Source organism: Lycorma delicatula, chromosome 1 (assembly GCF_047948215.1).
Source record: "Lycorma delicatula isolate Av1 chromosome 1, ASM4794821v1, whole genome shotgun sequence".
Classification (NCBI taxonomy): Eukaryota; Metazoa; Arthropoda; class Insecta; order Hemiptera; family Fulgoridae; genus Lycorma; species Lycorma delicatula.
In genome coordinates, this window is record NC_134455.1 from 203,376,012 (window position 1) to 203,399,509 (window position 23,498).

Here is a 23,498-nt window from a genome sequence, read left to right on the forward strand (position 1 = left end):
ACTTCATCTCAAATGGGACTGCTATCTCTTTTCTTATATAACATTTTATTCTATACAACTTTTCTGGATGCGTTACATTGGGGAGCATCAAGAAAAAATATTTAATCAATTTAATTATCTCTATAAAATTAAATGCTTGCTGTTCTTTGTTTAATGAATTTTGAAAAGTGACATTTACTAGTAACATAGCAAATTTAAAATTTTAGTCTTTAAATGGTAAAAATAAGGGTCAGAGGAATTCATGGATGGCCAATGTCCTGAGTGTTACATTCTGTTATTAATTAAGAATACAGTTCAAATTTTATCACCCTTTAGACACTATTCTTTTAAATGAAGAGATGAAAAGGAATTGAAAATAAATTTAAAAGAGGTTAATTATCATGTATCTAATCCATTTAAAAATCCAAATGTAACAAATCTGCAAAATTAAGTTGAAATATTATATCATTAAGATGTTTTCAGCTAAAGCTAACTGAAAAAGAAAATTTTCTACTGCTTGTGAGAATTTTCTTTCTTGGAGTACTTGAAGTGTAACCAGCTTTCTGCCATCATCACTTTCAACAGTGGCAAGTGATCTAAAAATTGGAAAAAATATAGAAAAAGGTAATGAATGATCTTGCATATATTAATTATAAGTAATTCAAAACAAAATAAAAATTATTAAATATTTTAAGTTAGTTTTCAAGAGTTTAAATAAAATATCATTAGAATATATAAAAAACAACATTAGGAATCTTGGTCTCGTAGATCAAAATTTAGATCTTCCGTAAAACTATCATCAAAATGTTGTAACTATAACTTTCTTCTAGTTAAGAATTCAAAACATTCTATTGTGTTCTTCCAAACATCTGAATCTTTATTTGAGGGCCTTTAAAAATACCTTTTAGAGAAAAGAAATCAAGAAAACTGCTTTCAATAAAAATAGTTCCAGAATAAAGTTGATTTCTGTAAAGATTCATAATTTTCATAGTTGCTACTACTTCTGTAAATTGAATCTATCTTGTATCTATATTCTGCCTTCATTTGATGCATCTCTCTTGCTACTGTCCGTCATACACATCCACTCTTATACTGATTATTTGATGACAACAGCTTTTTAATTTATTCTCCTTTTCCTAATCAATAATTTATTCTTGTCAGTACATTATTTCTAAACAAGCTTATTCAAGTGTTGACCATCATAAAACTTAGATTGGTTTTACAATCAATCATGTATGTGATAGTAAATTAATTATTAAGTTTCATATAGATCACGAATTGGCTTATCTATAAACCAACAAACCAGAGTAGTATCACCTTTCAGCAAGTTCTCATGTAGTTACAACTGTCATGTAATAAAACAACTTCTACAGTTTGTTCACTAAATAATACTATTCACTTAATTGAATTACTAAAGTATATCATTGCATCTTGAATCAATTTTCTTTATGAAGATGGAAACAAAATATGTTAGCGGAGAAAACAATTACATAACTGCATTAAGGTTTATAAATAAATAATTCTATGTTCTCCATGAGAAGTACAAATGTTATAAATACTAAGAAAAATGCAGTCCAGATTTTGATATCCCGTAAAACAAGAGCTTTTAAAAATCTTAGGAATATTATAAACCACTTTTTTGAACTGATTTTTAATAGTATCATGAAAGAAGTACTACAATGATTATGATTATGCATCTAGTACCTCTAGGTTAGTATAGAATGCAGTGCATCTTTCTGATTAATAGTGCATTAATAAATTCATGTAGTCGCTGTTTCTGAAACCAAATTCACTCATGAATTCTAATTTACTGAATATGTTTTACAGAAATATTCCAATTATTTTTCAAAAAAAAACATACCACAGGTTGAAAAAAATCTATGAACAGTGTAGTATAATGTAATAATGTAAAATTTATTAATAAGCAGAAAATCAATAGCTAAAAATAAATTTTAATGCAATTATAAGTTATAACAATTTAATTTATCGTTAAAAATATAAGAAATTGTGTAGTATAAAACTATCAGTGAATTTTAAAAAAAATATAATTTTGTTTAAATTTGTTAATATACAAATGAATTATCAATTATAAAAATTATATTGTTTATAAACAATAACAGGTTGATTTAGAAAAGACTACTTGGGAGGTAGACAACATAAAAAACTTCTCAAAAGTGGGGTTATAATGAAGAAGTAGTCTGCAAGTATAGTTTCCTTCCAAACATTCATAGAATATAATCTATCCTGCTTCTATCAGGAGTAGGTCTGTCTCTCCATGCGATAACATTGGACTGGAATCCAAAGTTATATCCATAACAAATAATAAAATAAATCAACATTAAAAAATCATTAAAATCTTCTTTTTTTATATAAACTGACTTACAGACTTAATAGTTAATGATATTAAACATTATAAACCGATGTATATAACAAGAACTGTTTTGTTAACTTTTTACAAAACCAGTTAAACTGTTATCTGGTACTATCTTTTGTTTAGATTTAGTTTATTCTGTTATCTTAATAGTTATAAATAAACATTTAGTTATAAATGAACATTATAAAAAAAAAAATAATATCTCATACCTTAACTGTGAAAGAAGTTCTTGTGTTTTGTTATCTATTTCTCTGATAATAGTAGTTTCAGTCACATTCTCTTTATCAGCTAATTGCACAAGAAACAATGCGATCTCTTTATGAGCTTTAGTCATTGACATGCTCTCTGCCAAATAAACAAAATTATGTCAATAGAAAATAAAAAACAAAAGGAAGTAGTTAGTTATTTTATGTGGAAATTCTTCAAATAGTATTATCTGATATCAGTGTGTGCTTATAAATAGTATTATCTGATATAAAACAATAAAAGAAATGAATAAGGAAAAACCCTCAATTTCAGCAGAAAAAATTTGTACTGAACTATTTTAATGCAATGAATCAAAACAAAAAAAAAAGTTTTTTTAATTTTTTATTTCAGTAGTCTATTTTTTATTTTTACCTTTTGTAAAAATTAATAAAATTTAAAATTAGGTAAACAGCAAAATTTATAAAAATCAATTTTTATTTAAACCCAAATTCTAAAAATCTGTTTAGAATGTTTCTTCTCTCCAATGTTATATTACATAGGATTATCATGTCCTAATGTTAATTTAGGTATTGCTTCAAACAACTAAATAATAATGTATGTAGTTAAGGTTTCTTAAGAAAAAAATATTTTTAATTGCAGTATTATTATATGAGGGCGGTCCAGAAAGTAACTTATGTTTGAGCTTAGCGCGGGGATAGAGCTGCTATCTTGGCATCAAAATGTTTCTACACTCAGTATGCATCAAGCTGTCGTAGCACGTGGACTGTGATTTTTCTACTTTGTCCGTGCACTGCATTGAAATGTGAATAGAAAATCCTGCGAGTTGTGAGAGGTGCGTTCAAGCGATTAGGTTTTTACTGGCAAAAAATCTCAAACCAATTGAAATTCAGTGTGGCAGTGGTGCATTAGTTTAAAAATGGCTGTACCAATGTTCATGATGAGGATCACAGTGGTCAGCCTAACCTTGTGACTGATTAACTGACGATGAAAATCAATGATAAAATTCATAAAAATCACTGCATTATAATTACGGAACTCTCGTTTCGTTTTTCTGAAATTTCACGAAGTTTACTGCATGAAACTGTATTGGGGAAGCTTGGTTATCACAAGTTTTGTGCAAGATGGGTACCAAAAATCTAAGGCGGCAGATTTCTACAGAGAAGGAATTGAAAAGCTTGTGAATCGTTATGGTAAGTGCCACAATTTAAATGGCGACTGTAGAAAAATAGTTTAAGATTGCCCCTTTCAAATGTATATAATAAATCTCTTTTATTTGGTTGGTTTTTTATTTCAAAACGTAAGTAACTTTCTGGACAGCCCTCATAAAAGAACAAAAGTATTTAAAGCCATAAAAATGTGTTTCCTAACTAATCAGGAGGTTTACTGAACTGAGCTGTTACTCAAGAGTTTTACTTGACATTATTTATTAAATAGATTATTTGCTTACTATAATTAATTTGATAAAAAAATGTTTAAAATAATAGTATTACCTTTGGCATGAGGAGCAACAGTTATTTCTCTAGCAGGAAGGTTAACCAATACATCATATAATTCTGTCTGGCTTGCAACAGAGCTGTCTTGACAACCCATAATGTAACAGGAACTAGACTGTGCACATAACAAATCTTAAGAGACCAAGACATAGATATTTTTAGATGTATTAAGAGACCAAGACATAGATATTTTTAGATGTATTAAAAAACCTCAGAAAACTAACTGTACCAGAGTATGCAAGATGATTTGTTGATCAATATCAATATGTTTAAAGACAACAAAAACACTACTTTTTCAGTATTTTGCTTCTAAATTGACAAGCAATGGAACAATAATAATACTTTAATGGAAGTAGTGGTAGACAATTAAAATACCTATAAAACATGCCCTTGAACAATTTGATTGGTCCATTTTTTACAGAGAAACACTAAAAAAATAAACCCCAAAAAATTCATAAAAAAGATATTTAAAAAAAAAATTGGACCAATCAAGCTATTCAAGGGCTTGTTTTAAAACTATTTTAATTATCTACAACTTTTCTCATTAAATGATTGCTCCATTACCTTTCAATTTCAAAGTAAAAAAATGAATAAATAATAACGTTTTTGTTTTCTTTAAATAATAACTTTATTTAAATAATAACAAAAAAAATTAGAAGTTGGAAACATATACATGTTGATCTACAAACCATCTTGCAAACTATGGTATAATTGCATTCCTGCGACTTTTTTAACATAAAAACTGCTTCTTATTTCTCTGTATCTTGGCTTAAAAATTAAGTATAAATGTACTACTATCTTTAATTGTTGATATTAATTCCTAAACTACTGATTATTTAATTAGTATATAATCTTACAACTTTAGAAGAGGTGCATGTGCAAGTTACTGCTAAACCAAAAATGTTATTATCTGATATAGAATTATGATACTTAACAATGAGTGATAATTAGAGATTTTATCATTTGAAAATTAATATTGTCACAGTTAATAATTGTAAAATATAATTATCGTATCTATATATACACATTTATATTTAACAAATAATAATATAAAATACATATGTGTACCATATTTTATATATATGAGGTTTGCAAATAAAGTAATGAGACTGGTCCAGAAAAACTTTTTATTTACAATCTAATTATAAGTGGAGTCTACCACCTTCGAAATAGTTCCCTTGGGAAGCCACGCAATGGTTTTTCCACTCTTCATAGCAGTGTTGGAACTCAGAAACCGGAATATCCTTCAGATGGTCAGTTACATTTTTTTTTTGTTTTCTACTGTTCCAAAATGGTGTTCTTTGAGGTAATTTTTTAAAGTCGGGAACAGGAAAAAGTCACAAGCACTCAAGGTGAATAAGGTGGTTGAAGAACTACAGGAAACTCATTAATTGAGAGTGCAGTGTGACAAGGTGCATTATCATGATGTAGAATCCAGTTGTCTTTGATGGCTGGTCTCACGCGGCAACTCTTTTCCGCAATCTTTCAAGAATTTCTTGCTAAACATATTGAATTACAGTGTCCTGTAGGCAAACTCCTTATGGAATGTCATTACTATTGAAGAAACAAATTAGCATGGATTTGATATTTGATTTGCTCATTTTTTTTTTTTTTTTTTTGAATGTGGTGAGTTTAAACAGTGCCACTCCTTGCTCTGGCATTTTGTTTCTAGGTCGTACTCAAATATCCAAGATTCATCACCAGGAATAACATTTTTTTAGAAAATCAGGATCAGTTTCAATTCGTCCTAGAAGTTTTTCTGTTCAACAGTGAAGTTTTTTGTGACCAATTTTGCATAAACTTTTTTCATGCCCAATTCTTTGTCAAAATTTTATGGACTGTGATATGGTTCAAATTAAATTATTCTGTAATAATTCTGACAGTTAATTGCTGGTTGTACTGTATCAAGTCTCTGATTTGCTCAAAACTGTCATCACTTTTTGATGTAATGGTCTTCCACAGCGTGGATTGTCTGTACCTGATTCCCGGCCATCTGAAAATGCTTTAAACAGAGTGTCACCTCCATATGCCCTTTTCAATTTTGAAAGTTTCAGTAGCATTTCTCACTGAGCTTAACACAACTTGATTGCAAAATGTTGCTCATAATTAGTATTACTCATTTTTTGTAATGCACAACAAAAACTCATTTCATGAAAGTTTGTTTACGTCTTACGTGGTAACAATAGAATAAAAATATTACTAATACCTAATATACAACAGCTGTTCGTATAACCATATGCTTACTAGTAACTTTACAGTGCTGCCACTTTGGCTGCCAAAAAAAAAAAAAACTAGTCTCATTACTTTATTTACAGACCTCGAGTGTATATATATACCAAAATAATAATATATATAAACAAAATATAATTATTATTATGACATCGTAATTTGTTCTAGACATAAATTTCAATTTACAAAACAATAAATGATAACAGTTAATGAAGTGAGATAGGACATTGGCTCAAAGTAACTGTTTTGCTTTTTATATTTTGAATCACTTTTTCAGATTTGTTGACACTTTTTCAATGTTTAATTCTAACAGAGTAAACAATAATTTAAAAAAATTAAATGAAAAATTTGATATAAAAATTCACAATTAATAATAATAGAAACAAATTTTACTTTATTTATGAACAAAGAAAAATTGTATAAATTGACATATGTATAGTACAGATAATATGATTAGAGTATTTACCATTGCTGTGTGGACATTTACAATGTTTCTTTCTGTTATTTGATTAAATTCATTTAATATAAAGTAACTTATGATTAGGTTAGGTTCTCCTTCAATAAAATAATGTTCTCTTTTGAAGGATAATGGTAGCGATTAGTTAATCTAATATTTACACTGCTGATTCTGATGTTACTGTATTTCAATCAGAACAAGATGTTGGTTTTATGTCTTAGGAAAATATAAATAAGTATAATTCTGTAACATTTGTCATAAGATAAACTATGATATAACTTTAAATGTAGAGTTTTAAAGATATCAGTCAGGATATCTTTAGTATTCAGATATCTAGTATTATTACACGGAATTGTAGAAAACCCTGCTAAATTTTGTTGGACAAGTGTTATTTCACTTAAACAAATTTATAAGAATCTGATTAAGAGAACACATCACATTGGCAAATTTATTTATATTTTTGATTTTGACCAGAAAATTGAATATAATCCTGATTTCTTCTATGCAACTCAACCTTGTCTACAGATTGTAAAAAAATTACTGTCCAGATTTTATCTCTAATGAGATCTTTAAAATTTACCTGCTATTCAGGAACACCATCTTTATAATTCAATATGAACAATGAGTGAATGCTAGCCTCCTGATAAAGAATAATTATCCACTGTTTTCTAATAATTATAGACCCATTGTTCTTCTAGATAGCATTAGAAAATTTTTAAAGTATTATTAACAGTAGATTGTTACTGTGGGCTGAAGAGAGATGGGCTTTCTAGACAACATATTTACACTTATATACTATTTTCTAACCAGCTTAAATATGTTTTTAGGAATTTTTATAGAATGGAGGCTTTCAATTCAATTTGTTGACTTAAAGTCTGAAATAAATTGCGTCATATAGGTATAGGTGGGAAACTGCTGAGATTGTTAAGGAATTTCTACAAAGTGTTGGTACACATATAAATGTTATAGATATTAAGATATCTGAAAAGAGTTTTGCAGGGAGAAACCCTATCATTGCATGCTATTTATTTTTATATGATATAATTCAATTTTTTTTGGAGTTGGGTGGATTCAAAATGGTGAGTACTAATTACATTATCTTTTGATATTTATGGAATATTGTCAGCTTAAGTCCTTCATTATGAATACTAATAAAACCAAGGTGTTTGATTTTAGAAATTGCCAAGGAAGAAAAAATATATAAATTCTTTATTAGATAATACTAAAAGATTCTAATGAGTATTATTATTTGAGAATGCTTTCCTCTACAGAAAGTGTTTTATAGTGCGATTAAATATTTTACTAGGAAAGCTAATAATTAAAATAGGTAAATAGGTAAACTAAATAGATAATTAAATTTAGTGTAATTCTAGGAAGCCACACACTGGTGTTGTCAAGAGCAATGTTTGGTCCGCCAAGGATGGTCCTAAGCCCAGCTGCAAAAGGAGGAAAGTTGTCACCCTACTAAGGTGACCAGAACCAAGAAAAATCAGGCATGAAACCAGTGGAAGTTACAGACTTAAGCAATATGATTCATGCTACCATATCCGGGGTAGCCAATGCATCAGTATTGTGGAGCCAGAATGCTGGTGAATAATGGGCTACTCGCCATCCCCAATTCAAATCCAAGGTGGTCACAAAAATAGGTGATTCACTTTGCTGCGTGGAATGTTCAAAGTGGGCACCAAGTTAGCCAAAAAGAAATCATCGTCCAGGAACTGACAAACTGCAAAATCACCATCACAGCACTGTCTGAACTATGTCTCATTGGATCCGGAACAATAATTGTCTCATCACCATCTGCCAATAATGACCAGATGACACTTTTCTATTCAGGCAGAACAAAACGAGAAGCTGGCATTGAATTCATTGTGGCTAAACCTGCAGTCCAGAGCATGATTGCATTTCAGCTAATATCTGATTGTCTGGCAATTCTTAGCATCAATACCCACATGTCTGCCATTTATGCACCAACTGAAACCCGCCCAGACTCGGTCAAGGATGATTTCTTTGCTCAGCTCCAACATTCATTGGATTTCATCCCACAGACTGATGTGAGTGATCCTCCTGACAAGTGATTTCAATGTCCATATTGGTGCTGATCGAACTGGTTGGGAATGAAAAACCTGGTTGGCTGCCAACACAAATAATCTGGTTGTTGGAAACAGCCAGTTCCAGCATCCTCAGAAATATCGGCTTACATGGAAAAACCCAACTGGCAAAGATTCTGCTGCATTAGACTACATCCTGATCAACTGCTGATTCCAATCATCACTTAAGTATGTACATTCAATGCGAGGACCTGACCAGGTCCCAGGTGGACAGGTTAGACCACAAACCACAACTGAGTGCAACCGTGAATATCAGATCAGTGTCTCAACATGGTAGATGAACAGAAATGAATTAATTTGTAAACTTTGAACAATATTGACAACTCAATAAGGAGGTCTGCTGTTGCCTGAAACAAGAGCAGAAGGCATACTAGAACCAAGTAGCGGCTGACTTGGAAGAAGTAGTCTTGAAACATGAATGTTACACACTCTACCGAACTCCCTGAAAATTGAGCTGAGAAAAAACCAAGTCAACAAATGACAACATCTGAAAAGATGATGGAATTTTTGCAAGATAACAACTGAGAGCTGGAGGCTCTTTGAAAGGCTTTGAAACCACGACCCACCACAAGGACCATCAATGGAGCCACTATGTGTTAAGCCAGCTAAGTTCCAAATGTCTGATGCCGAACCACAACCATTGAAGAGGTGAAAACAGACATACCATGCCTTGAAAAATGAAAAACTGTCTGGAGGAGATGGGGGTCATCCATCAATGCGGAATCCATCAATGCCATTTGTTTTGCTTCAGCGACTTCATGTGCTTCTTCAAACTATCTGGTGCATGAAAAGGTTCCAATCCATAAGAAGAGTAGTAGTCAAGACTGTAACAACTACCATGGCATAAGTCTTCTATTAATTAATGACAAAGTTTTCAAGAAAATCATCCAATCACGCCTGCAGAAATTTCATGAGCAAACAAGTCAAAAGGAGCAACCCGGCTCTCAACCAAACTGAGGATGCTATAACCAGATATTTGCCAATCATCAACTAATTGAAGGAAGAATTTGATGTGGAAAACGAGCAGTTATTGTCTTCGTTGACTTTTGATCTGTCTTTGACTGCACCTGCTGTTACTTTGGAAGGCATTGGAGACAGAGCTCACTCCTCCAAAAGTTATCAAGGTTTTCCAAGAGAGTTACAATAGATCATTGAATCACTTGCACATTCAAAATGAGCTGTCTAGGAGTTTCCCATCCCAACAGGACTCCGCCAGGGAGACGCCTCCCCAAGGAATTCTGTTTGGAGAGGATAGCTTTCTGACTGACTTGATGTTTGCCAATGACAGTGTCATGTTCACTGACAGTGATGCTGAGACCACTGATATTTTCTATGATATTTCCTGCATTACCCAATCTTATGGCCTGACGGATAAGACACATGTACTAACAACAGATGGCTCTCGCACCATTGTCCAACTGGATGTTGTATAAATTGAACAAGTGCAAGAATTCAAATACTTGGGCTCACTGGTCCAGGTGAAGAAAGAAGCAACTATGGTGGAAATCCACAGTTGAATTGGTCAAGCAACAGCAGCATTTGCTTCCCTGAAATGGGCTGTGGAAACAAAGCAACATCTCTGTGAAGACGAGTTCATCTTTTCTAAACCCTGATCCTGCCAATTTGTATGAGCAGAAACGTGGACACCTTAAGATAGACCTGAGAAACTTTAAGTGTTCCAAATGCGATGCCTACACCAGATCATCAGAGTCTCACTTCATGATCACCTCTGAAATGAGGATATCCACCATCGTTATGAACAGCCAACAATCAAGGAACAAATTCAAAAACAAAGACTGTGATGGTTTGGCCATGTCTGCAGAATGAGTGAAAACTGACTACTATTCAAACTCCTCTGGCATGAAAGACCAACCCGTTGGAAAGTCCAACAAACAGTTCCAAAAAAAACATGAATCAAGCAGATCGATGATATGAAAAATCGCAGGCTAAACCTAAATGAGGCCAGGACAGTGGCCATGAATCGCCATGCATGGCGATTGTTAGAGAAATCAGACAACCACTGGCATCCACAACAATGTACAGGCTTAGGAGTCGATCCAATCCAAACACCAGCTAGGGATCAAAAGAAAGAAGAAGAGTAATGGTATTAAAAAACTCTTTTTATACAGTTTATAATTGGTTCTTTGTTATCTGAATTATGAGACTGTTCAAGTACAGTTCTTTAAAAATTAAATTTACCTCAAAGATTTTGCCTATGACATTACAGTTCAGCTCGAAGTTAAAAAAAATAGATGCCTGGTTAGAGTAGGAAACTGCTAGCAATGCCAAATAACAGAATACTAAAAATTGCATATCTCTGTTATTAACAGGATATTAATGAACACTAAGTTACCTCCTTGGCTGCTTGCTACATTAATTGGGTTTCTCAAATTAAGGCTATATTTATAAAGATTGAAGTAGATGTATGAGCTAAACAGGATAAGGGATTCTAGAAAACTTGTATTCAGGTGATTTAATAGTGGTTCCGGTAATGATATTTAGAAAATAATTAATATTAAATTTAATACTGATCACACTGTTAAGTGTAATAAGTGAGATCTAATTTAATGTTGATTCATATTGGATAAAGCACTTTTGTTACCTTGATAAAGCGTCTTTTTTTACAGTTAACAATCTGCCTAAAAGGAAACAAATTCTGGATAAAAAATTTATAAACCGTAATAACTGTTCTTATTTTATCATCATAACATCATATGTAACAAGTTTTTGATGGTGTAGTGTACAAACCTGTGAGGCAAGAAATTCATTCTGAATTATGCTTAAGGTGTAGAGGTCAATAAATAATTTGATCCCAGATCAATCACTTGAATATTGATAAATAGAATATTTAATTTTAGGAGTGCCTTAAAAATAGTGTGTTTATTTTTAATGAGTAAAAAAGTTTTTTTTCTGCTTTTATTAATTTCATATGGACGTATTTATTTCATTATTATTTAAATGTTTCATTTCAGGTGAATTCTATAGTAAACTTTAATGTCTTATGTTTAAAAGAACATAAGACATATTAAAGTTATTAAAGGCATTTAATTACCTCAGTATTTAAAAAAAAAATTAATTAATCTGCTTAGTTTGAATTTTGTAAATTATAAAATTGATTTGAATAAAATCACTTAAGCAACTCCATTTGTATGGGTTAAATCCTTAAATAAATAATTATTTCCTGAGAGTATCAAAAAGAATTTTGGTAAAGGAACTCATCCCACAAAGCAGAGCAATTGTATCTAGCAGTATATTGTAAGTATCTGATAAATTTAATGTGCAATAAAGATAAAAAATTGTGGCCTATTGAATTCTAGCGTTGTGTTGTTGCATGATGATGCAATAACAACAGAGTACACATTGTGTTTAACAATCCATGAACTGCATACAGCACACACTGCTGTTCAATTCATTTTATAGGGAATAATTTGGTAGTATTCTAGATTTCAAACTTAGCACCAGCAATTACAATTTTCTTCTGAAATTCAAGATTTTTTGGATGCCATTACAAATGAATGAACAAACAAACAAGTGTACACACACCACACACACTCATACGGCATAAAATGCATTAATGAATTAATCCAATTATTTACATTCACTCAATCTCAATTATGCTATTCATTTAATAATTAAATTCTAACAGAAGTAGAACATTTAGTTGTTACTTGATGATAATGAAAAAATTTAAGTATAATGGGACATCATAATATTCTTTTGAGGTCTTCTCACAAGAATTCAAAACAGGCTTCAAACTGTACCACTGTAGGATTCAGAGCAGTTTTTTTACATTTAGTCTTCTATATCAAAATTCTAAAAAAAGGGAATTTTATATTACATCAAAAAACATCTATAAAAAGTGTATTTCTTTAAAACCTTATAAATATAGATGTTGCATCATTATACTTGCACTTGAAGAAATCCAAGATACTTTACAGCATAAATGATACACAAATACTGTGTTTACCTTAATGTGTACCAGTTCTTCTGAATTAAGATTCACCCAAGGATGTAAAGTGTTATAATCATTTCTATGTATCATAAGGGCTGGAAATGTTCGTATCCACTGTAACAAATTGTTAAAAAATTTATAAAAATTTGCAATTATTTGCGACATAAAAACAGAGAATGATGATGTTGTAGAGTGTATCACAAAGTTTTCCCAGGACTTTTATAACTTATTCTACTTGTGAAAATGATGGGAAAAGTTTATATAAACACATCTCCTAAAATGCTTTGTTAGTGAGTTACAGCTAGTGAAAGATTTTGCTGGGATTTCAGTGAAATAAGATCACACTGAAATTGTCAGGATGTTAATTAAGGGGCAAAATTTGTGATTTCTTATGGTGTTTGACCAAAAAACTGAATAAAATAGATTCCATAACCGTATCTGCAGTAGTTTTAGAGAAATCTGAGCTGAAAACCAATAAATTTGGTTAAAAAACCCTCTTTTTTATGTTTGATGTACAATAACTTTATTAAATGTGTAATAAACACATAAAACTTTAAAACAAAGTTGTAGAGAATTTAATTCTGAACAAAATGATATAAGGTTGAATAAAACAAAAAAAAAGTAGAAAAATTAGAATTTTATTTAACACCAGTATACTAGACCAGGTGCATTATACATACAAGTTTATAATAAATGTTAAAAAATGAGCCCGCCATTTTTAACACATTTCTTGGCAAGGTTCTGTATTGCTTTTTAGTTCAGGGCTGTCCTTAAGTTGCTCAGCCCCATCTGTAACGCAGACAATAAATTCCTCACAAAAATGCATTTTTGTTTTGTATACAATATTTTTCATCCAACCCATATGCAAAATTCCAAAGATGTCAGATTAGGAGATCCTGGTGGCCAGGAATTTGGACCTCAATCATTGATCCATTTCTCAGAGAAAAGATGATCTAAGTGAGTGGCAACAGCACAAGAGAAGTAGGGAGGCGCACCATCGTACTACAAATATACTTTGTATCTCAGTGCTAGAGGATCTTATTTAGGAAGCTGCAGCAATTCTTCTTGAAGTGCAAGAAGACCTCAGAATTAAAGTGGCCAGGTAATATGAATGGTCCAAACAGCTGACTGTAAAGAAAGCCCCATTTAGCATGCATTGATGCAAAATCAGTGTAGAAAATTGTCTTCCACTGTTTCATGAGGATTTACTTCTACCCAAGTATGTTCATTACACAAATTGTTAACGCCATCTCGAATGAAATTTGCCTTATCAGTAAACAAAACATATTTTTAGAGTTGTAGATTTGTATTTTACCTGTTGCAGAACTACAAGCACAGTGGACCGTCTCCTGGGAGTAGACATTGAATTGGCTGTTTATTATAAGGATGCAGCTTGTTTTGTTTAAGTGTTCTCCAAACCATTGAATGCAGAAATTCTGATCCACTTAGAAAGACATTGTGTATTGATGCCTGGATTGCATTGATAATAATTTCATCAGTAACAGTGTCATGTTGGACAGATCGTTTGTAGCTGCTACTAATACTGGGCAGTGAACTTGTTTCCCAAAGATTGAGAAAAGTCGTGCTAACTGTTTTGGGATCTGGAATCCTGAGATTCAAGAAACTTATTTCGTATTCTACTGCAGCAGTTGTAGCATTACCTATACACTCACCCAAAATGAATACTATATCAGCAAATTTCTTTGTTGTAAAAAAGTACAGCATTACTTCAATGGCAAACCAATCATGTTCAAACTAAAATTCACAGAAAATCTTCTCTTGTGACAGCACAGTTCACAGTACCTGATATACTTAATGTACCTTACAGAATGTTTTAGACACTAATACAGTATTGTGTATTGTTGATCAGCATTTTTATTCTATTGCTAACTTTAAAATAATAATTTTTCCAATAATTTATTATATTTTTGTCATTAATAAAGAAATTATTATCTAAGTAATATTTGTTTATTTTTTTATTTATAATTGTTGTGTAATTTACAGTTTTTTAAATTTTTTAACAGCATTTAAGAATAAATTTTGTTTTACAATTTTTTCACATCATCAAAAAAGAATTTGGTTTTTGTTTACATTAAATAAGTATGAGGTGAGGCTGATACATTTTGCACATATATGTGTAGCATGAGAATGAAAAGAGATACTGGAATGAAATAAAAAATGAATAAAGTAGCTACAAAAAAATGAATAACTTAGCTACAAAATGCAGTATCTATTTTTCAATATAATCCCCGTTTACACTGATACACTTTTCCCAACGTGTGATAAGTTTTTGCGTTCCATCACTGAAAAATTCTGGTGTTCTTTCTCGGTTCCAAGTGACCACAGCTTCCTTCACCTCATCGTCGGTGGTGTAATGATTATCTTTAAGATCCCTCTTGAGATGAGGGAAGAAGTGGAAGTCACACGGAGTCAAATCTGGCAAGAATGGAGGATGCGGAATAGGCTCAAACTTCAGCTTGCGGAGAGCCATCAGAAAGTTTGCACGGTACCCATTGTGCACAGATTTTACAGTAACCCAATTTCTCTATAATATGATCATATATATCATATATATGATATATATCATATATGATCATTCTTTAGACGTGCCTAATTGAATAGCAATGCGTTGCTGGGTGATTCACCAGTCACTTTGAAGCAAATCGTACACCTCCTTTCAATATCTCTCATCAGTCACAGAAACTGGTCATCTGCTGCAAGGTGCATTCTCAATTGTCGCTTTACCAGCTTCATATTCGCAAAATTTCAATGCCCACCTATTCACAGTAATCCTGTCAACAGTTTCACTATTGTAAACTACTTTTAAACAATGAAAAATATTCATCAAATTCATATTTTCTGCTGTTAAAAATTTGATCACTGCGGAATTTTTTAACCGTGTCGACATATTGGCGTACTCCATTTTAACTGCTACTGAAAACAAACCAGTACATGGATTTCAACGCATTATCACAGGTTTGTAGAAGGGGATTTTAGTTATCATGTGCTGGCATGCCCAATTTGATAGTACCTTTTGTCACTGTGCACCACATTAGTGTGCAAAATTTATCAGCCGAGCCTTGTACTTTTCTGAGAAATGTAATAATGTACTGTTTTAAATAAAATTTGAATTTTTCTAACTTTTCTTAGTATTATTCAACTTACACCATTTCATTCAGAATTAAATTCTGTAAAAGTTTTGTTTACAAGTTTTATGTGTTTATTACCCATTTAACAAAGTTATTGTTTGCCAAACATAAAAGATAGGGTTTCTTACACCAATTTATTGATTTTCATTCTAGATCTCTCAAAAACAATTGCACATAAAGTTCTGGAATCTATTTTATTGTATTTTTCAGGTCAAATCCATAAGAAATCACTAACTCTGCCCTTAATTAACATCCTAGAAATTTCAATACAAACTCATTTCACCAGGGTAGCTGAAATCCGAGCGAAATCTTTCACTAGTCAGAATTCATAAATGAAGCATTTAAGAATGTGTGTTTATATAAAGTTTTTTCATTATTTTTATGAGTAGAATTTTTATTTAATAGTATTTTTATTTAGAATAAGTTATGAGAGTCCCAGGAGATGCATTCTGTATAGTTATTTACAATAAGAATGTGTATATTTTTATGCTGAAGAGTGCAAGAATCCTATAAAATTTGTATTATTAGTTATATGGGGATTATTTAAATATAAAACGGAATTTTTTTTTATATAACTTTATTGATATTAGATTAAATTATAAATGAATTACCCATTTTTTCTACAGTTCCTTTCAATAGAAATACATTTTCTCCACCAGATAAGTAGCTTCCTGATCCCCTCATCAAAAAAAAAAATGGCTGCCATAACAACCAACTATACACATAATGCTCAACTTTGAATCTTTCCCCTAAAGCTTCTTTCAGCAAACCAAAATGTGGAAATTACACGGTGACAAGCCTGGATTGTAGAGTGGGTATTCAAGGGCATCCAATGAATTTTAGCAAGTTAAAATTCATGTGGCTATGCGTTGTCATGGAGAAGTGAGGATGTTGTGTATCAGTTGCCAGCTTATTTGTTGTAATAAGCAACCCTGACATTAGCCACATTACTCTCCTTTGTTCATGCAGAAATCAATCAGCAGCATACCTTTTGAGTCCCAAAACCCAACGCCAGAACGTTTCCAGCTGACAAATGTTTCTTGGTCTTGATTTATGCCCCTCCCCACTTTTCCGCCACTCCATACTTGTTCCAGTTTATATTTGATTGGCCCTTGTATCTTGGTGGTACATTAAAATACATGTTCAGTAAATCAAAGTTTTATAATTGTAGATGGTTGATGTGCATAGTTCATTTTGCTTGCATCTGGGAATAAAATAGTGTTGGTAAATGGGTATAGTGGGAGTATAAAAGATGGAAAGGGGAATGAACCATTACGCGGTATGAGGCAATGTTTGGTCCTTTGTTGCTTAGCACCATTTAACAATGTTATGTCTATTGCATTTTGACTGGATTTATTACCTTTCAGTTACAACAAAGTATGTTTTAATACTACCTACAACAAACAGTATTTTTTAATTGTAAATAAAGGTACCTCAACTGAAATCAACATGCTTGTTAGGAAAAATAGTGATAATTAGGAGCCTAAGTTAATGCATCATTATGAACTGACAATTAAAATCCCAGTATATTATGTTTAGAAATTCAGAATTGCATGGCTAATCTTTGTGGAATATCAGTTCACACACTAAGGTATTTAGTTACAGAAAAATATAATTTGTAGTTAACAAACTAATTATATCCAATGAAGAACATTCAGCACACCAGGTGAAATTTGTCCAAGAAGAAACAAAAAGGTAAAAAATGATAATTTTTATAAATGTTCTTTAAGGAAAGTAATATAACTTCCATAAAACATATAAGAGTGCTTACTCTAAAAAAGACTGTTAAGAATTAGTATTTTAACTGAAGAATTAGAATTTAATTTCACTGTAAAAGACTGTACAAAATTTTAAGGACATAATATTCAAAGGAGAACCAAAGGTACATTTTAAACAAATTGCAAATTTCAATTGAATTGATAAGGCAAGAGGTAAGATAGGCCTGTCATATTTTCTGATAAGCTGTATTCATTTAATGGATGTTAAGAATAATAGTTGGCTGGTAATTCTATTGACAGTTTACATGTAAAAAATGTTAAAAGGATCAATGATAATAATACTCCATGCTGTTAATGAGGAAGGAGTAGAAAATGCTCTTTTGATTTATAATCAGGCCAGAAACCTGTGACAATCCTCTGGGATTTCACAATAAAATGAACACAGAAAACTATGAAAAATGGATTAAAAGCTTACTGGAAATTTAATTGTAATGAAAGGTAATGCTCTATATCACAAAAAAATGTATTCTACTCCAAATTTTTAAATTGAAAAGGTAGTATTGATGGCATGGCTAAGAAAAATAAATAATCTGTGGTCTGAAACTATGTTCAGATTAAATTTGAACTTAATGGTCTGCTGAAAACGAATAAGTCACAGTATGGGGAATATTATTTTGATCAAATACAGGAGATTAAAAAATAATGACACCTCCCTAGATCTGAACTAAATCTGATTGAATTAAATTTGGAAAAAAAAATTGCTGCACACAATGTAACAGATGACATAAATAAATTGAAAAAAATGATTGGGCAGAAATTTTCAGAACTGGATACTGAATTTTGGGAAACATGTTAAGATCACACCTTAAAGATAGAAGATTAGTATTACAAGGTGGACAAGGGATATGGATATGCAACCTGAAAGGACAATAATTTCAAATGAGAGTAGTGATGAAGAAATTTAGTCATCTGAGTGTGTCATTGAAGAATCAGATGAAATGAATGGAATTGAGCCATTGTAATAAATTGTTTGTTATTGTAAATAACTAATTATATGTATTAAATATTTAAAAAAATAAGTAAATATAAATTAAATACAAACAAAAAAATAGTAAAATAAATTAATTAAAAATAATATGACTAAATAAAATAAAAACAATTAAAAAATATTAAATCAATATAAAAACTAAAATTATCACATAAAAATAAGGTGCTACATATCCAGAGATAGGCTTCTGCTTCCTGCAGAAAGTCAGACACACAAAAGTGAGTTTTTTGTCCAACTGTGATGCTGTAACAGTGTAGTCACCTCATCCACATCAAACCTCTTGAACCAAATGTCTGAAAATTTGTTGACATATTCAGAAAATATGGAAAAATATCTTCTCTGAGGCATAATTTTCATGCTTTATGATCTTAAAGATGATACTTGTGAACTTGAAAAATAGACAAACATTAAATATTTTTTCTCTACCATTTCTATTTTTATGCACTATAATGGATTTGAGTAAATTTAGAAAATCCAAGTTTTTAAAACAAGCTACATGTAAATTTCTATGAGCTTAAGACTCTTAAGCTATCACAGCTCTTACTTCATGTTTGATATTATTCTGTTTAATATTCTCCCCAACCATTAAATATGACACATAACATTTAATGACGTCCGTAAGAGGAGCTTCATCTCTTATAAGATATGTTTAATCAATCATAAGGTTTCAGAGGCTAAAAATGCCACTATTATAGTAGTATTTTATTTCTGAAATCGACCTTTAATCTGCAGACTTGGCCATACAATGAAGTGAATATCAGAAAATGATATTGTACACATGTTATATGAATAGTAAAATTAGTATACTTTTGTGACAAGTTCACTATGAAGAAGACCTTTTAGTACCATTAATAGATAATAAATTCATTCAGGTTATTTTTTTATTATAAAACATTTAAGGAACCATTTTTTATTACTTTTTTATCTTTATATGATATTTAATATTTTTTTTTATATGATTTTTTTTTCTTATTGGGATTTTCTGTGACCTTTCAGACACCCTCTTTTAATTCAGTAATTACTTTTGTAAATGGTTCATTCTCTCTTCCTAAGAGAACATCAGCCATTTACTCATAAGCATCTTACTAAGACTAGTTAGTAAGCCTTTTCATGGTGAGTACAAGCAACATTTGTGGATGCACAGAGTTTTATAACCAAAGAATTTACAAGGAACAAGCTGTACACAACAGTTCATACAACTATATCAATTTTTTTGTCAACTATTTCATAATAAATAACCTAACTTCTGATTATACTAACCAAAATATTATTTTATTAATTTTATCTTATGTAGTTTCAATATTTTTTATTTCCTTGAACGAAGTAAAGTAAGTATTGTGATTGTAAAAAATTTTGGTTTTCAGATTTCAATGGAAACACTGACTTTGACCATCCCTGAATCCATTTTGACTTTCGGCGTGACATCTGTATGTACATAAATATGTATATATCTCGCATAACTCAAACACAATTAGCCATAGGATGTTGAAATTTTGGATTTAGGACTGTTGTAACATATAGTTGTGCACCTCCCCTTTTGAGTGCAACTGATTCAACCAAAAGTGTCCAAAAAAGTCCAATATCCAAAAATAATCTGATTTTGGACTTTTTCTTAACTGCAATAATTTTTTGAAATTTTAATTAATGAAATATTTGTATCTTCAAGGGGAAGGCACATCGGTTCGAATCAGACTTCATCTTCTTTTCTTTTTAACTTTTTTATTTAAATTTAAATATATTGATTTTTTAATAATTACACTGATAAACAAAAAACATTTTTTAAAATGTTTCTCAAAGTGTGATACCACTTCTTGAATTGCATTTTTCCATACATTACAGATCTGTAAATACATTTTTTCTATCACCCTTAGTTTTAAATAAATTACACTTCAAAAAAATTAAGGGAAAATATAGTTAAAATCTGTATAATTTTGCATGGCCATACCTGTGTTAGAATGATTTTGCTGATGCCTTTCTTTTATAAATAGTCTCAGTCACATCCTGAATTAATGTCCAACAGTAATCGGCTAGCATATTAATATTCCATATCCCTTTATAGCGGCTTTCCATCACCGAAATGTCTTGATGGAAACGTTCACCATGTTTGTCACTTACATCTCTGAGGTTGTCCGGGAAAAATTCCAGATGTGAGTGGAGGAAATGTATTTTCAAAGACATATTACGTACCATAGCTCTGTGTGAAGTAATACGTTGATTAACAATATCATGGTAATTGTCGGATTTTTGTTTGCCATCTTTAAATGAAGCCCAAGCTGTACTTTCTACATTATTTAACACTGATTTAAAAATACATCATCTTTGACCTACTCTCTTATTTGAGAACCAGCAAATATTCCTTCTTTAATTTTTCTTTCACTTACATTCAGAAATTTCTGTCTGATATACAGAAGTCCGGGACTTTCCTTCTTCACTGCTTTTATAAAATTTTTCAATAGTCCTAGCTTGATATGGAGAGGGAGTAAACTTTTTTTTGGGTTCAACTAAGGGTTCATGAATAATATTTTTCCCATATAGAGTTAAGTTGTTTCATTTCTTCCACTCTTTGATAATATAATGTTTATCCCTAGCTTGGCTATCCCATTCGCAAAGAAAACACATGTACTTAGTAAAGCCTAACTGCATGCCTAACAAAATAGCTATAACTCTCAAATCACCACATATGTTCCAACTATGCTTTTTATAATTTATTTTTTCAAGAACGTCTTTCATCACATAATATGTCTGTTTCAGATTAATACCATAAGCGATTGGTATTGAAGGTTACCGTTGTGAAGTAGAACCACTTTTAAATTATACTTGGATGAATCTATGAAAAGACACCAGTCCTCAGGTTTATGAACTTTTCCTAAGTACAACATAAGCTGATCAATATTTGTGCAATTATTTTCATCAGTACTGAGAATGTTTTTTTTGTTCGCTTCGAAAGTCCAAAACTTTTGTATTTTTTTGAAGTAAATTCCAATCTTGCAGTCTTGATCCTAACAGTTCAGCTTGATTTTTTGATAAATTTAAATCCTTAAACAAGTCATTTACTTCACCTTGTGATATAAGATTCTTCATCGCTACTTTCAAAACATACATTCACAGGCGACTCAGGAACTGGAATAATTTCACTGTGAGGTACAGGTTCATTGCAGATTGTAATGAAGGATATTTTATAGTATGTTCAGATTTATTATAAATTCCAGACACACTTGTTAAACATAAGTAACAATCAGTTACATGATCCTTTGGTTCACACCAAACCATAGGTACACTGATGCCATTCAGTGTACTTTTCAGCCATCCTCTTAAATATACAGAACAATTAGTGCATACTATATGAGAAGCCCACGCCTTATCCTGATCACCAATTTTACACTGAAAGTACAAATGATATGGATTTTTAATTAAAGGTGTAATGTTTTTTCCATTTGATTTTATGGTAAACTCACCACATACATAACAAAAGGCATCTACATCATTTACACAATTTCAGGGTATTATGACACTGCACTGTTAACAAAATTAAGACAGCAATAAGACTGAACAAAATTAATTCATTCTTAAATCCAGTGCTTAATACAAACAGCACAGCTGTGTTTTCAGCTACATGTTTTGACCTTCACAGACATGATTAATTTTGTCCTTGAAGGCTCACTCTTGATATGATATGATTTAATTCTTTGTCTAGTATTATTTATTTATAGCTTACAAATTACATTAACAAAGTTAAACAATAAAAGATGAGCTAACAAAATACAATATCGGGGTTTAAAATGATAACTAAACTTGAAAAAAAAAAAAAATTCTTTAATTAAAATTTAAACATTTTTCAAAAATGGTGGATAATAATAAGATTCTGAGTACATATTCATTTCTGCATCAAAAAACAGATAAAATCATGTATCGCAAGTTGGGAAAAAAAATTATGTTTATCAGTGTTATTAATTTCTGATTGTAAAAAAGAAATTTACGTTAAATAATAATTCAATAATTATTTTTATTCAAAATTATTTTATTCAGTAATTATTTTTCATTTAAAAAAAATTTTTAATTTAATAGGCATACAAGGAAGTCATGTGGTGTCCACATCAGATTTTTTTTCAGTAACTTTCTTTAGTGCTTTATTTTAATATTTAATGTTTTGAATCCTTTATTTGTTTTCTGCTTGATTTAGATAAGATAAAATTTTATTTTTTTATAAATATAATTATCATATATGTGTAAGAGAAATAAAGGATACTGAACAGTAATACCAATATATGTAATCATATATAAATATAATTTATTATACTGATTTAACTTTAAATAAAAACAGAAATTATTTAACTATTACTAGACATACTAACACTAAAAAAACCTTCTTTATAAACACAGAATATGTAAATAAAAATATAAATTAAATGGCATAAGAAAGTTATTGTAAATAAATAAACTTCCTCCTTCAGTTTAAATGGTTATGAAGAATATGAGTATGCTGACTAGTACACAAGCCTTCATGGGAAAAGGTAATCATATCAAAGCACACTGAATATAGAATTTTGTTTCACTGATATTCAATTAGTTGATTTTCACAGATAAACAGTTTTTAATTTCTTTTTAGGTGTGGAGTAATTTTACTTAAAAGTTAGTAAAAATAAGTTCTTAAACTTTAGGAAGAATATACTTATATCTAAATTCAATAAATAAAAAAATACAGTAAAACCTTTCTAAAACAGAGATCTCCAATCATAAAAAAGTACAGTTATTAATTCAATACTTTTATAAAACAAATTTAA

At 30.6% G+C, this 23,498-nt stretch overlaps 1 protein-coding gene across 1 annotated transcript in view; it reads right to left on the bottom strand.

Annotated features, from left to right (window-relative positions):
- Positions 1-371: 371 nt before the first annotated feature.
- LOC142318248 (putative DENN domain-containing protein 10 B) overlaps positions 372-23,498 on the bottom strand; it is a 58,953-nt gene continuing 35,826 nt past the window's right edge. The window contains exons 6-9 of the mRNA XM_075354812.1: positions 12,818-12,916; positions 4,051-4,168; positions 2,563-2,698; positions 372-575 (exon numbers count right to left, since the gene is read on the bottom strand). Coding sequence (XP_075210927.1) covers positions 440-575; positions 2,563-2,698; positions 4,051-4,168; positions 12,818-12,916 — 489 coding nt within the window. The 3' untranslated portion in view covers positions 372-439. The remainder of the gene's footprint in view (positions 576-2,562; positions 2,699-4,050; positions 4,169-12,817; positions 12,917-23,498) is intronic.